At 44.9% G+C, this 16,426-nt stretch overlaps 1 protein-coding gene and 1 pseudogene across 8 annotated transcripts in view; both read left to right on the top strand.

Moving 5' to 3' along the window:
- LOC311633877 (ly6/PLAUR domain-containing protein 3-like) overlaps nucleotides 1-16,426 on the top strand; it is a 238,827-nt pseudogene that overhangs the window by 36,859 nt on the left and 185,542 nt on the right. The gene's annotated exons all lie outside the window — the stretch shown is intronic.
- Nucleotides 4,135-16,426, top strand: part of LOC311609975 (ly6/PLAUR domain-containing protein 3-like) — a 187,928-nt gene continuing 175,636 nt past the window's right edge. Inside the window, exons 1-4 of one of the 7 annotated variants that reach the window (XR_014792870.1) lie at nucleotides 4,202-4,753; nucleotides 12,317-12,445; nucleotides 12,608-12,762; nucleotides 13,506-13,662. Coding sequence is in view for 1 of the 7 variants with exons in the window: in XM_084860795.1 (XP_084716921.1) it covers nucleotides 12,423-12,445 (23 nt within the window). In the remaining 6 variants the exon portion in view is untranslated. Of the gene's footprint in view, nucleotides 4,754-12,313; nucleotides 12,446-12,607; nucleotides 12,763-13,505; nucleotides 13,663-16,426 lie in introns of those variants that run through there. The other 6 variants (XR_014792872.1, XR_014792873.1, XR_014792868.1 and 3 more) reach the window with 6 other exon arrangements.

Below are 16,426 nucleotides of genomic sequence, written 5' to 3'. Positions count from 1 at the left end.
GCCTCTTGCACACCCCCTACTGGGAATGTGCCAGCAACCAGTGTACATGCCCTGACCGGAATCGAACGTGGGACCTTTCAGTCCACAGACCGACGCTCTACCACTCAGCCAAACTGGTTTCGGCTAAAATTTTATTGATTTTCAGAGAGAGAGGAGAGAGAGAGAGAGAGAGAGAGAGAGAGAGAGAGAGAGAGAGAGAGAGAGAGAGAGAGAGAGAGAGAGAGAGAGAGAGAGAGAGAGAGAGAGAGAGAGAGAGAGAGAGAGAGAGAGAAATCGATCTGTTGGCCAGGACTGACCCACTCTATCCACAGTCCTGGCAGGATTGTGAAGGAAATAGCTTTGTTGTTCTGATCAACTCCTGGTCACACCATTGGTGAGGAAGGGACACTCCACCTTAAATGGTATGAGATGACACCATGCACAGCACCCACTGGTGCACAGACAAGATGGACAGCATCATCTAATCACATGTATTCACAGCCCAGGAGAGGAGGCATCACACCGCACCCAGGCCCACCTGGGATGCAGTCAGGAGCAGAGCGAGTAAGCTGGGGCTGGAGGAGGCAGGCTTGGAGCAACAAGGGAAGAACTCTGCCTGGTTTTCTTAGCTCGATAGGGAATGATGAAAATTTATGAGGTCGATGCAGAAAGTACATAGATGGACATCAGGAGAGATGCCTAGGGCTTTCTGGCTAGCATTTAGAAACTTCAGTGCCTGGAAAGGAAAAACACAATGTCCATCTCTCCTGCTGACTGAATAATGAATGATCCAAATCTTGGGACCCGGTGTAAGTACCCAAGAAACTTCCTGTTAGTCTCATTTTTCACTCTTGCTTTATTGAAGTATAATTGCACATCATAAAATCCACCAGGTTAATGTCTACAGAGCATTGTAGAAACAAATGGAAAAAGACCTAAATCAGTGGCAAGACATACCATGTGTGTGGTGAGGAGACAACAATGTTAAGATGCCAGTACTTCCCAAACTGATCTTACTTCTGCCCTTTCCAATCTTTTCCTTCTCGTACTTCCATTACGTGTATGTTGTTCTATGGATGGTGTCCCACAGGTCTTTGAGGTTCCGTTCATTTTTATTCCTCCTTCTCTTCAGATTGGATACATTTATTCACTTATCAAGTTTACCAACATTTTTTTGTTGTTGTTGCTAGTTCAGATCTGCTTTTGAGTCCCGCTAGTGAGTTTTTAATTTTCATCATCATACTTTAAAATATTTATATATATTATTGATTTTTTTTTTTTACAGAGAGGAAGAGACAGGGATAGAGAATTAGAAACATGGATGAGAAAGAATCATTGATCAGCTCTCTCTTGCACACCCCCCACTGGGGATGTGCCTGCAACCAAGGTGCATGCCCTTGTCCAGAATCAAACCTGGTACCTTCCAGTCCAGAGGCTGATGCTCTATCCACTGAGCCAAACTGGTTTCAGCATCATGATACTTTTAAACTACAAAATTTCCATTTGTTCCTTTAAACATTTTTTTTTAAATCTTCACCCAGTTATATGCTTATTTATTTTAGAGAGAAAGGAAGAGAAAGAGAAACATCGATGTGAGAACATCAATCATGATCGAACCTGCAATCTGGGTATGTGCCCTGATATGAAATCAAACCTGCCACCTCTCGGTGTACGGGGACAATGGTCCAACCACCTGAGCCACACTGGCCAGGGAGCTTTTAATTATTAACAAATGTTTTCTGATTTTAATCTGGTAACATAACTAGGGATCAAAGTTATTGGTATTTTCATTTTATAGATGACAAGACAGGGCCAGAGCAATGAAAATATTTCCCCAAGGTTGTTTTAGCCAGAAAATGCATAAAGCAGGCCTGGATTCTGAGGTTCCTGACCAGGCTTCCAGAAGGAGGTCCCCCATAAAGCCAGGGGCAGGGATACCATGTGGGCCTCTGTTAAATCTACTGTAAAATGTGAAACAACCTTTAGGAATGCCTTCCCAGTTTTTAATATTTTCATTAGTTTATTGTATTGTGGGTACATCTTATGAGTTTAGTGGAGCCGAAATAAAAACATATGCTGGGGAGCAAGATCTCAAATGTTTCCACCTGCCAGTTTTTGAGAACAGCTTTGTAGTAATGGAATTCACATGTCACAACTTATTGATTTAAGGTATACAATTCAATGGTCTTTGGTCTATTCATAGCTCTCCACTCATCATCACATTTAATTTTAGAACAAATTCATTCTCTGCAAGAGAAACCCAGGCCCCATCATTAGTTCTCCACTTCCCACCTCCCAGGCTATTGCAAGCACTGATGGATTTTGTCTTTATAGACTTGCCTATTTTGGATATTTAGAAAAATATATATTTTATTGATTTTGTATAGAGAGGAAAGGAGATGGAGAGGGATAGTTAGAAACATCCATAAGGGAGACACATCAAACAGATTCCTCATGCATAGCCTCCACTGGGGATGTGCCTGCAACCAAGGTACATGCCCTTGACTGGAATTGAACCTGGAATCCTTGAGTCTGCAGGCCTATGCTCTATCTACTGAGCCAAACCGGTTATGGCTATTTTGGACATTTTCTATAAATGGAGTCATAGCACATGTTGTATTGGCACCTGTTTTCTTTCATTAGAATAATGTCTTCAAGGTTTATTTATGTGGTATGTAAGATTGCGTCATTTAGAAATTTATTTATTGATTTTTCTTGAGAGAGAGAAAGAGAAAGAGAGAGAAAGTGAGAAACATTGAGGAGAGAGAAACACCCATTGGCTGCCTCCTGCATGCTCCCTACTGAAGGTTGAATCTGAAACTTGGGCATGTGCAGTGATTGGGAATTGAACCAGCAACCTTTAGGTGCATGGATGATGACAACACTGGTCAGGGCATTTCATTCTTTTTATTTTTAGAAATATTATATTTTTATTGATTTAAGAGAGAAAAGGAGAGGGAGAGAGAAATAGAAACATCAATGATGAGAGAGATTCATTGATCAACTGCCTCCTACATAGCCCCTATTGAGGATTGAACCTGCAACCTGGGTATGTGCCCTGACCTAGAATTGAACTGTGAAGTCCTGGTTCATAGGTTGATGTTCAACCACTGAGCCCCGCCAACTGGGCTAGGTCTTCTTTAATGTCTTTCAACCATGTGCTGTAGTTTGTGGAGTATATTTTTAAATTTCTTTTGCTAAATCCATTCCTAAGTATTGTATTCTTTGTTCACTATGGTAAACAAATGGCCCATGGATTCTCGCCAGAGTGAGGTGGCTTTCACAGAGCACCTGCTGTCTGTAGAGCAGCCACACCAGCTCAAAGCCCTGAGAGAAAGGGATTGTGACGTACATTTTGCAAGTGAGGAAACTGAGGCTCAGAATAAGAGAAGTATTTGAAAACAAGTAGATGAGGGCTCTAGGCCTTTCTGGTATAGAAAATGAGCTGTGTTTCCAGTGTTACTTGAATTTTGAGCCAGGGTAGGGAAGCCTTTTGGAGGAGATAAATATGGTCAAGGGTGAATGTGTCAGAGAAACTCCTACTCTGAAAATGTCCCCGAGGCTGGTGGTTTTATTTATTTATTTATTTATTTATTTATTTATTTATTTATTTATTTATTTAAAAATGTTTCTGGGTTAATCCTCACCCAAGGATATTTTTCCATTGATTTTTAGAGAGAGTGGAAGGGAAGGGGAGAGACAGAGAGAGAAACATTGAGTGAGAGAGTCACATGGGTTGGTTGCCCCCCACACATGTCCGACCAGGGCTGGATATCAAGCCTGGAATGGAGATATGTGCTTTTGTCCAGATTGAACCTGAGACCCTTCAGTCCTCGGGCCCACACTCTCCCCACTGAGAAAAACGAGGTGGTTCAGCTGGGTGGTTTTAACTTACCCTGTGCCCTTGAGGAGTTCCCTGAGCCTCAGTTTCCTCCTAAATGGAGAATTGCATGACCGTCTTCTCACACTTCTCTGAGACTCTGACAGGCGAACTGGTTAGGCTCTCTATCTGGACTCTACAGTCAGGAATTCAAATGGATTTTGTCCTCTTTTAAAATTTATTTTATTCATTAATTTTAGTATTTAAAATTATTTTTATTGATTTCAGAGAGGAAGGGAGAGGAAGAGTGAGAGAAACATCAAGGATGAGAGCGAATCACTGATTGGTTGCCTCCTGCAATCCCCCTACTGGGGATCTACCCTGCAACCCGGGCATATGTCCTGACCTGGATTCGAACTGTGATCTCCTGGTTTACAGGTCAATGATCAACCATTAAGCCATGCCAGTGGGGCCATTTTAGTATTTTTAATTAAAAATTTTTTAATGTTGACATTATTGCAGGAGACCACTTCCCTCTTTGCCCTCCTCCAACTCCCGCAGAGGTCCTTTTCAGCATTCCCTCTCCCTTTTGCCTGTTCATGAAACACTAAAACAAAAGAATTTTACAAACATCTATGCCTCATTTTAAATGCATTTTAAGCTTCTGAGATTCAGGGACATTAAGCCGTGAGTCAATGTCCTGTGATTTCAGCTGAGAGATAATCTTGAACTTCCTGCTCTCCGGCTTAGAAACACACATGCACTGCCTTGAGGAGGTTGATTCTAATCTGGTTGCAGGGGGTGGTGTGAGGGTAGCAGGTTATATAAAAGGCAGCAGAGGCTGACATTTATCTGTCACAGGAAGGTGAGCAGCTATGGCTCTGCGTGCTGGGATCTTTCTTATCTTCGCGGGTGCCTGTGCAATTCTACAAGTGGGCAATTCTGATAGTGGAGGTAAGGAGGGGAGAGAGGCTTAGACTGAGGTGGAAGAAAGTGCACCAGAAATGGGTTGAATGATAAAATTAATAATAATATATACTTATAAAAGAGTAATATAGTAATTAGACCAGCAGACCTTCCAGAGACCTTCTTTTTTTATATATAAATAAATCTTTATTGTTCAGATTATTACAGGTGTCCCCATAGCTCCCCTCCATCTGTTTCCCACCCCACCCCATACCCTTACCCCCTACCACTGTCTTTATCCATAGGTGTAAGATTTTTGTCCAATCTCTTCCGGTACACCTCACACCCTTTCCCCCTGAGAATTGTCAGTCCACTCCCTATCTATGTCCCTCATTCTATTATATTCATCAATCCATTCTGTTCATCAGATTTTTTTATTCACTTGATTTTTAGATACACTTGTTGGTAGGTATGTATTTGATATCATTTTGTTGTTCATAATTTTTACCTTTATCTTTTCTTCTTCTTCCTCTTCTTAAAGAATACCCTTCAGAATTTCATGTAATCCTGGTTTGGTGGAGATGAACTCCTTTAGCTTTTTCTTGTCTGCGAAGCTCTTTATCTGACCTTCAATTCTGAATGATAGCTTTGCTGGGTAGAGTAATCTTGGTTGTAGGTACTTGCTATTCATCACTTTGAATATTTCTTGCCACTCTCTTCTTGTCTGCATAGTGTCTGTTGAGAAATCAGCTCACATTTGTAGGGTACTCCCTTGCAGGTAACTAATTGTTTTTCTCTTGCTGCTTTCAAGATTCTTTGTGTTTTGCCATTGGCATTTTAATTATGATGTGTCTTAGTGTGGTCCTCTTTGGATTTCTTTTGTTTGGGGTTCTGTGCATTTCCTGGATTTTTAAGTCTATTTCTTTCACCAGGTAGGGAAAGTTTTCTGTCATTATTGTTTCGAATAGGTTTTCAATAGTTTGTTCTCTCTTTTCTGGAACCCCCATAATTCTGATGTTGGTATGCTTAAATTGTCCCAGAGGCTCCTTACACTTTCTTCATATTTTTGGATTCTACTTTTTGTTTTTCTGGTTGGGTGTTTTTTTGTTTCCTCATATTTTAGATTTTTGGTTCCATTCTTGCGGTACATAGGTCTACAGTTGAGTTTCTGTATGTTCTTTATTTCCGACAGTGATGCTTAATTTCTGATTGGTCCTTTTCTACTTTTTTGGCATTCTCATTAAGGTCCTTGAAAGTCTCACTAAGCTCCTTAGAGGTCTCATCAAGTATCTCTGTAGTTTTTAGAAGATTTTTAAGTAACCTAATAAATGTTGTTTTGAACTCTATGTCCAGTAGTTTGCTTTCCTCCATTTCTTTCATTCATGACATGTTTCTTTGTCTCCACATTTTGGCTGCTTCCCTGTGTTGATGGAGTGGCTTTGTGTGGTAGGTGACCCACAGAGACCAGTAGTTCCGCCTCCCTAATCACCTGAGGTAGACACTCTTGGTACAACCCTTGATGGGCTGAGTGCAAAGTCTTGGTGTAGTTAAGTCTTAATTGCTATTGTTACACTGGGAGGAATTGACCTCCAGGCTAATTGCTTGTGAGGACCCACTGTGTATATAATAGAAGAATTGCTGCGTTGGAGACACACTTATGGGGCAGGACTTATATCAGTGGGCCTTTGGTGTCATTGAGTCTGCCTCTTGAATGTGTCACTTAAGGATATGAGGAATTGAAATCTGGTGTCTCATGCTGACCACTTGTTACACTGGCTCCTGGATATCCAATGGGGAGCAGGTGAGCTATTGTTGGAGGCCACCCAGCAGGAGCTATAGTGATAACTACAGTTTTCTCCTCTTTGCTTGGGGTTTGGAGGTTTTGTAGCTGTCTGACCAGGGCTGTAGTTTTCTAGGTTAAGGTGTGATAGGGAAGGCCGTTCATATGCAAAAGCTGCTGCTTGGTGCTTGGGAGGGTTTGTAAATTGTGTGGGGCAGGGTCTCAGGATATCACTAGGCTAGGGCATGGCAAACAGTGAGGGCTGCCAGTCAGCCATCTCTGCGTCTCTGTGTCCCTATGTCCTGCGCCCCAGCAGAGTAAAAAATTATTCCTGCGCACAGCTCTGCAAACAAGGCCCCCTCACTTTCTAATCCGATGGTAGACAGTCCAGCTTCTCTCCTTAGGAGTTTGGGTCCCCTGTGTCTATCCAGAAACTGGATTTCAGAGTAATTGGGTGTTTGTCTCCCTTCAGGTTGAAAAAAGCAACGCCTGCCACCAGCCTGGTTTGTGCACCTTCGGACCTCAGCTTTTCAGCGCTTGCGCAGGTCTCAATGCTTTTTTCTCTTTCCTTGTAGTTGAAGAACTTCCACTCAGCCAGCTTTCCTGTGGTTCTGGGTGACAGACATTTTGTCTTTTAGTTTTAGTTTTGAAATTGTTGTGTGAGGGAGGCAGCAGTTTAGGTGTTTACCTATGCCATCATCTTGATTCTCTCCAGATACCTTCTGGACATCACCCCAGACAAAGCTGGGAGCTTGGCTGGCTGCAAACAACCCTTAAATGGCCCTTGCCCTGGCCGGCCATCCCCCCTCGTGGGGGCTTGGCAGGCCTGAAGGGGGTGTGGCCAGTCTGAAAACTACCCCAGGCCCCTCTTCCAGACTGGCCCTGTCCCCAGGGTGACCCCTACCCTGATCCGGTACACCCTTCATGGCAGACCAGCTGGCTCCCACCTGTGCACCAGGCCTCTATCTATACTAATAAAAGTGTAATATACTAATTAGATTGGGAGACCTTCTAGGAGACTTTCCTGGATGTCCTTCTGGACAAATCCACAGTGGCAGGGCAAAGGCAGAGGCAGTTAGGGGTAATCATTCCAAGAGGAGATGGCAGTTGAGTGTGATCAAGCCAGCAAGGGGGACAGTTTGGGGCAAGCAGGTCAGCAGGCCGAGTGGTTAGGGGCAATTAGGCAGGCAGAAAGGTTAGCAGTTAGGATCCAGTGGTCCTGGATTGCTAGAGGGATTGGGCTTAAACATCTCCCAAGGGATCACAAATTGGAGAGGTTTCAGGCCAGGCTGAGGAACACCCCTGTGCATTAAATTTTGTGTACTAGGCCACTAGTATTAATAATAATCCTATATAATAAAAACCCACAGACCATAATGGCAGAGGAACTAGAATGACTGCTCAATCGGTCATTATGAGTTGCCTGACCCATCTCAGTCCCTTTCTCCCACCAGTAGGCTCTGATCGCCAATGGCAAAGGGGATCCGACCCGGGGTGCATGGTTGGGGATGTGGGTTGCACCAGGCCAAGCACCCACTCTGCCAGTCACCCCACACACAGAGGGTGTTGGGCAGCTAAGGTGGTGCTAGAAGTGGGGGGGAACAGCCAATCTCTCGGTCCTTCCCCTGGCCATCAGGCTTCCATTGCTGGATGGTGAATGGGGAACTGAGGTGCGTGGTGGCTGGGGGCAGGACCAGCTGCTGGCAGCCGGGGGAAGACGGCCCTGATCACAGGCTAGGCTTGGGGACTGTACCTATGCACGATTTGGTGCATCTTGCCATTATTAAATGATAATGTTCTTGAGTGTGCCTCAAAGGCCAAACACTGTTTTTAAAATCCTCACCAAGGTTGTGTTTTTATTGGTGTTAGAGAGAGAGGAAGACAGAGGGGGGGGGGAGGGGCATTGATGTGAGAGAGAAACATTGATTAGTTGCCTTCTGTATGGACCCCAACTGGGGATTGAACCCACTACCTACATATGTGCCCTAACTGGGAATCAAGCCCTTGACCCTTTGGTGTATGGGACAATGCTCCAACTAACTGAGCCACATTGCCCAGGGTCGCCAAACTCTATTAAGAACTTGTTGTTTTTAAACAAGTCTCTGAAGTATAAGCCTTGTCAGTCTGACAAAAAAGCTCATAGTGCTAATAACTATCAATCTGCACAATAGCTGCCTTGTTCCTAAATTTGCTTTCCAGTATTCCAGACATGGGCCCCTTCACACATTTCATATATTGTTCACAGTGAGTTTTTTATGTAAATATGGGTACGTGTTCGGGATAACAGAGAAGCCATATTGTCAAGGCAAATGGATGATTAATGTGGTATGATTGAGTCCCATTTGGCCATTTAACCCTGAGTTGTCAGTATGATTGCAAAGAGAAAGTGGAAGATTCTTACTAATTTGTTATGTCTGGTAGCTTTCTCATGTACCTGTTTCTATTAAAATGGCCTGCAAAATGTGAAGAAAATACCGTGTTGTTAACTATAGTCACTATGCTGTTGAGTAGATCCACGGAGCTCACACTTGGTGTTCTTACCACATACAAAATTATAATGTTTTAATGTGGAAAAAGGTAGAGCTGCAGAGCATTTCTGCCATCAAATGGACTCAAACCATCCCCATCCATCTCTCTTCTCCTCCTTCCATCTCCTCTACCCTGTATTTTTTCCAGCTCAGTTGTAGCTTGGGACCCTCTCTCCTCCAATTATTTCAGACTAGTGGCCTGGTACACAAATTCATGCACATTGAAAGGAAATTAATTAGAAGAAATATTTTTATATTGCTATTTGCCTTTTCTCTATAATTGAAGTGTTAACCAAATTCACAATCGACAACTGTGATTTAGTGAGTGAAGCCAGCAAGAGCTTTATATGTATCACGCATGCATGAATCAACTTAGCCTTTTAAATATATATAACGACCTTGCTTAATTAGACCTGCTTTCTGATTTATCTAAACTTTTTTTCGGCCAGTGAAGCAACCCAACTTTTCTTTTAGGTTATTGTCAGAAACAGCAGTAAATATCAACATGAAGCAGATAATTATTGTAGATCACGCAGGGACAACAAAGGGTAACATATTTAACTGCAGCAGTGTTTGACTATTATACATTCTGCATAATGAGAAAACTTGAGGTCATTTTCAAGGTCCACCATTTCTTATTTCTTTTCAGTAGGTCAAGTTTCTAAGTTCTCTAAATCTCTGTTTCTCTGCTAACAAAATAAAATAGAATTCCACCGAGTCTACTATCTAACTACTCCAGAACTTCTGTGAGGATCAAATGAGATGAGGCACAGGAAAACGCTTCAAAGACATTTGGTTACAGTATAGTGTTTCCACCTGGCTATAAAGCAAGTCATGTTTCTGGGCTGAAGAAACTGCAAGGAGGCTAATCATCACTAGGGCAAGAAAGCCAGGCCTTGCTAAATGATGTTATTACCTGGTGCCCACAGCGACAGTTTGGGGGCTGGACTGGGCGGTGGGCTGCATTTTGTGCCATGGGGTCTTGGCAGCATTAGCTGCGATTTGGTGGGCTCTCCCTCCGGGGTGGTGCCAGGGCCAGTGTTCCACTTGGGCAAATCTTCTGAGTGTTGCTTTGTGGGTGACAGCTCCTTGGAGCCATTTCTCTGTGTGTCACATAACTCCTTCATTGAGCATCTGCCACCTGGTGGTTGTTGCACGTCATAGCGACCTGTTGGATGGGTGGATGGACACTTAGCATATTAGCTGTATATATCCTATATATTAAAAGGGTAATATGCAAATTTTGACCCTATTGGTGGAATTACCAGAATGACCGCTCGACCAATCACTATGAGGCGCACTAACAACCTATTGATCCCTTTCCCTGGCTGACAGGCTCCAATTGCTTGATGTCAAATGGGAAACTGGAGTGGGTTTCTGTAAAGTGCAGGGCCACCTGTGGGAAACCAGGGAAGATGGCCCTGATTACAGGCCAAACCTAGGGACCATACACACACTAGAGGCATGGCACACAAAATTTGTGCATAGGCTGGGGGGTCCCTCATCCCCGCCTGCACCCTCTCACAATCTGGGACCACTCAGGGGATATCTAACTGCTGAAGATCATCCCTAAACCTGCAGTTGGACATCCCTCTCACAATCTGGAACCACTGGCTCCTACTGCTCCTCTGCCTACCTGCCAAATCGCCCCTAACGACTCACCTGCCAGCCTGATCACCCCTAACTACTCTGCCTGCCTACCTGATTGCTCCTAACCACTTTGCCTATCTGCCTGATAATCCCTAATGCCTCTCCTGCCTTCCTGATAGCCCCAAACTGCTTGTCTGTCGGCCTGGTTGCCCCCAATTGCCTTTGCTTGCCAACCTGATTGCCCTTACCCACTAGTCTGTCTGCCAGATCACCCCTAACTGCTTGGCTGCCTTCCTGATCGCCCCTAACCACTCTGCCTTCCTGATCATTCCTAATCACTCATCTGCCTTCCTGATCACTCCTAAACATTTACCTCCCTGGCTGATTGTCCCTAAACAGTCTGCCTGCCTGCCTGATTGCCCCTAACCACCTTTGCTTTGCTCCCTGCTGCAGAGGCTTCGTCTAGAAGGATGTCAGGAATGACATCTTGAAAGTTGTTCAGCTGTCCTGTCTAGCAAGTTACGCTATTATGAGAAATGTTGGAAAATAATGAAAAGAAAAGTAATAATCAAATCAAACAAACTAATGTTAGGTGGCAACTGCTATCAGCATTCTTCAAAGGTATTTTACATGCATGGGCTAAGACTGCCCTCTCAGTAATGGGAGGGGGAGGTGCACCTCTCCCCTCTCTCTCCCCCTAGGTGTTTAGTCATTAAGGTCAAGCCACAGTTAGATAGTGGGGCTGGAGTCTCAGGATCAGGCCTCATTCCAAGGGATCGCATTCTACTCAGGGAGCCTATTCAAGAAGCACGGGGAGGACTGAGTGGGGGCAGAGGTTATTCAAACAGAAAGAAATAGGCACATGAGTTGCAGAGAGGTGAGCTTTGCCACCAGTAAGTTCAGTGATACAGTTGAGAGCATTCATTCAAGCCAAAGATGTCTTGGCCACAAAGCCCTCTCTGGTTCCATAGTTTTCCTCCTCAACCTATTCAAATGCCAAAGTCGGTGCACACAGAAACTCATTTTGTTACCCCATGAATGTGGATTGTAATTGGGCTTCTGAATGATGTCAGGCAGACTATTAATGACAATAAGGAGACATCACCTGTGTTCATAAATGTGACATGGACTTAGATTTTTGGTGTTGAATCGGGTGAAGCCACAGCTGCAGACACAACAAATCAGCAGGGTATAAAGAATTATGATCCTAGCCCTGGCCAGGTGCCTCCGTGGGTCAACAAAAGGTTGTGGGTTCGATTTGGTGTTAGGGCACATACTTCTAGGTTGCCGGATTGATCCCCTATCTGGACGTGTATGGGAGGCAACTGAGGGATGTTTCTCTCTGTGTCTCCCTTCATCTCTTTTTGTCTGTCTAAAAATGAATAAAAACATATCATTGGGTAAGGATTAAAAGAAATTATAATCCAAAATCAGGATGCTTTGTGCTCTTGCAAACTTATCTGTCTCCTGGAACTCCAAAGCCCACAAGAAATAAGTGTCTCTGGGTAAATAATGTCAAGGGACATTACAACTGTCACAGGACAGGCACCAGGCCATATGGATGTGGACACCCCTAGTGCTTAGCAGGGGGCTCTGGCCACGCAGGCCCTTTATCGGGGTGGGCTGGCTTGAACAGAAACTTAACCAGAATTACTGCAGAGCAAATGGTGCCTAGTTGTGAGAAGAATAATGCCTGCTTCATTTTTTCAGCAGCAAGCTGTGTTTTCCCGTTTACCTATCTTGGCTACAAATATTTTGATTGCACCTTCTTTAACTCTATACTCAGCTGGTGTTCTCTAGACACAGAATATTCGGGGAGATGGAAATATTGCAGAAAGGAAGGTAAGCATGTGAGGAGAGTGTGGGGAATCTCCATAATTGACTCCTATTTGGAATCCTCTCCTCACCCAGCCCCCGGTGTTCCATTCATGTCCCCTTTCTCTTGCTAAGAGGGACACAATCTCACCACAGCTAATTTCCACACCCTTTGCTTCTACTTTTCAGAGCGACCCCCTTGTGTCTTCCCCTTTAAGTATAAAGGCACAACATACAGAGAATGCACAAAGGATGGGAGTAAGTTTAATAACTTATGGTGTTCACTCACTGACGATTACGACAGGGATGAAGCTTGGAAGTCCTGCTAGAACTTCTAGCACAGGGTAAGAGAGCCTGGGGAGGAGGAGAAAAGACAGGGATGAGTAGGGAAGGACAGAGCTGGATAGAGAAATGGAGTCAGGTGATATGGAGAGGACGGAGGAGACGTGGAAGGGTCTGGCCAGGAGGAAGGGGACAGGAGGAGGGGTGAGGAGCAGTGTTTAGACAGGAAAGAAAAGGGAGGAAAAATAAAAAGAGTAAAAGACAAAGAGAGAATGCAAAAAAATGGAGAGAGGAGAATTAGAAAAGGAAGAAGAAACAGAAATTGCAGATAACACATGGAAGGAAGGATTGGAGAGGATTAGGGGTAAGAGAAAGTAGAAAGAGAGAAGGAGGGAAGGGAAGAGAGAGAACAATGCACAGTGTTTTTTTAAAAGATATTTTTGTTGATTTTAGAGAGGAAGGGAGAGGGAGAGAGAGATAGAATCATCAATGATGAGAGAGGATCATTGGTCGGCTGCCTCCTGCACAATTCACAATGAAGATTGAGCCCGCAACCTGGGCATGTGTCCTTGACCTGAATTGAACCTGGGACCCTTCAGTCCACAGGCTGATGCTTTATCCACTGAGCCAAACCAGGTAGGGCCAATGCACAGTCTTTTGAGGGAGTGTGAGAGAGCCAGAGTAGGGAGTAGTACTGGCAGAGAGCAGGAAGAAAGAGAGAAAAGAAACACTCCAGGGGCTGATGGGAAGAAATAAATAGAACTCATTCATATTGACATCAAGACCCTGTTTCATGTCTTTTGAGGGACCCTAACGACAGCCATGGATCCAGTCAAGACTTTGAAACAGAAAGGCAGACAGCCAAGACATCTCAAGCATGGAAGGCATTCTCTGAGTGACAGAGGTGACATCCTTTCCCTGCAACTCAAGACCCCTTCCCGGCAATAAAATGATTCCTCTGCTGGCACGACTTTGTTTTCCTTTCCCGAAAGAAACCATCTTTCAGGTGGGAGGTGGTCTGCATGACCAGCTGGACCTCACAGGATCTTCAAATCCGGCCCTCTCCTCCTCTAGACCCTGAAGCATCAGCACACATCATAGCTGTCTTTTCTGTGGCCTTGATTGATTGGCAAAGGTGTGGAGAGGCCACTGGGGCAAGAGGGGCCCTGAGGCCAGAGAGGGCTGATGCCTGCCATAAACAGTTTGCCTTTCCTGACTTCACTAAAATGTTCTTTCTTTCTGGAGATATTTCCTGACTCCTTAAACAGAAGGATCTCTGGTCATGTTCTCTCAGCCTTTCACTCTCTATTTGCAATTCAACTGCCCATTTCCCCGGGGGAAAGGAGGATAGTGGAATCTAATCATTGGGACCACAAGGTGGGCTGTGTTGTTTGTCCTGGCATCAGACTGAAGTGTAGAACATGACACATACTTGGCCCTCAGACACTTTTCAAAAGGCATATATATTGTAGAAAAAGTCTTTCAGTAAATAGTTGGGTGCCAATGAAACACAAATTCACAGGTGCCAGAAATAAAGGGCCTGGAAGCCGGAGCCTAACCTGAGTTCTGGGGCCTGAGCAGCCCAGGGAGAGATGTACCAGTGGCTGTGGGAGCTTTAAGTCGCTAGTGAGGTCACCGCTGATGGCCAATCTAATTCTGGGGTTAGTAATTGAGATTATAACTTAAAACTGAGTCATTATAAGGGCAATCCAGTTAAGGAACTTTGAAAATCTCTTGTGTTCCCAGAGAAGCAAGAAGGAAGTTGAAATGGATTATAAGGAAACGTGTATTCAAAAACTTATACTAAGTATCAGTAAGAACAGCAGATCTGTGCTGTCTGATCTACGGCCCCCACCCTCCATGCCCACCACCCACTCCAGCTCTGTATGAGGAAAGTAACATTATGAATGGACCAAGCCACAAAGATAGGTTCCCCTTCTCCGGGCTCCCAGTCAAGGACTATAGGGAGCATCACTTCCAGTGGGAACGGCTGCCAGCCTTACTCAACCCCGCAGGTCCACGGGTCAGAGGGTAATTTCAGGGAGGTGTGTTTGACAGGTTAGGGACTTTTCCCTCCATGTAGATGTCACACATCTTTTCCAGGCTCCCCCCAGCAATAACAGGCTCAGAATACTGGGCTCTCTGTCACTTTTGCCCCAGCTTGTTTGTAGTGAAGATTTTCCACGTTGGGAGAAGCAATTCATGAAAGCCAGGGTCTACTAACCCCTGCCCAGTGCCCTGTTTAGAAAGCAGAGGGGGCATTGTGAGGAAAGCCCTCCACTGTCCTTGCCTCCAGTTCTCAAGCTGGTGGCTCAGAGACAAGATAAGAACAGAGCTTTGCTTGGCCGGTGTGGTTCAGAGGTTTAGTGGTGACCCATGCACCAGGAGGTCACCAGTTCCTTTCCCAGTCAGGGCACATGCCTGGGTTTCAGGTTTGATCCCCAGCAGAGGGTATGGAGGAGTCAGCTGATGTTTCTCTCTCATTGATGTTCTACCTCTCTCCTTCTCCCTTCCTCCCTCTATCTCTCTCTCAAAAAAAAAAATATCAATCAATAAAAACACATTAAAAAGTGGGGATGGGGGCTAAAGGGTCCTAATACGAGGCCATGAGAAGATTTAACTTTGGATGGTGGGCACATGGTGCTATAGACAGATATTGTAACATAGGAACCCACACCTAAAACCTATTATGTCATGTTGACCAATGTCACCCCAATCAATTTAATAAATATAAAAATATTTTTAAAAAGAACAGGGAGTTTCAACGTTCTTCCCTAGAAAGTGAGTGTATTTGGGACAGAAATGTGGGAGGGGAGTTCATGGTGAAGGGCTGTCTTGTTAAAAATGAAGGTTGTGGTGGTCACCAATGCAGAGGAGCGGGGGGGGGGGGGGGGGGGGGGGCTCCCTGACAAGCTAACCCCCAGGCTAGCTGTTGAACGAGGGAGAACTAGGGAAAGTGACAGCTAATAGGAGTCCTCCTGGGTCAGAACTAACCTCCAAGCCAACCTCACAAACAACCCTATCTGAATTAAAAAACAAACAAACAAACAAAAAAACACCATCTTTATTATTTAAAGTTTTATACAACTTTATTGTTTAAAGTATTCACCCCTCCCTTGTCATACCCTCTTCCCCACTCCTGTTCCCCAGCCTTCACCCCTCCATTGTCTGTGTCTATGGCTTATGAATATCCTACATAATAAAAGAGTAATATGCAAATTGACATCACTCCAACACAAAATGGCTGCCCCCATGTGGTCAAAGATGGCCACCCGCATGTGGAAACAAGATAGCCACCACAAGATAGTCGGCAGGGGAGGCAATTCTGAGTGAACAGGCAAGCAGGGGAGGGCAATTGTGGGTGATAATGCCAGTAGGGGAGGGCAGTTGGGGGGGACCAGGCCTGCAGGGGAGGGCAATTGAGGGGAACCGGGCTGACAAGGGAGGGCAGTTAAGGGTTACTGGGCCAGCAGGGGACGGTGACCAGTTGGGGGTGACCAGGCCTGCAGGAGAGAACAGTTAAGGGAGGGTAGTTAGGGGCAATCAGGCTGAGAGGGGAGCAGTTAGGCATCAATCAGGCTGGCAGGGGAGTGGTTAGGGGGTGATCAGTCTGGCAGACAGAAGCGGTTAGGGGCAATCAGGAAGGCAGTCAGGAGAGTGGTTGTGAGTCAGCAGTCCTAGATTGTGAGAGGGGTTCCAGATTGGAAAGGGTGCAGGCTGGGCTGA

This window comes from Pipistrellus hanaki (genome assembly GCF_964339955.1).
Source record: "Pipistrellus hanaki genome assembly, chromosome: 15".
Taxonomy (NCBI): Eukaryota; Metazoa; Chordata; class Mammalia; order Chiroptera; family Vespertilionidae; genus Pipistrellus; species Pipistrellus hanaki.
Note: the sequence above shows the minus strand (reverse complement) of the source record. Positions and strands in the feature narration are given on the sequence as shown.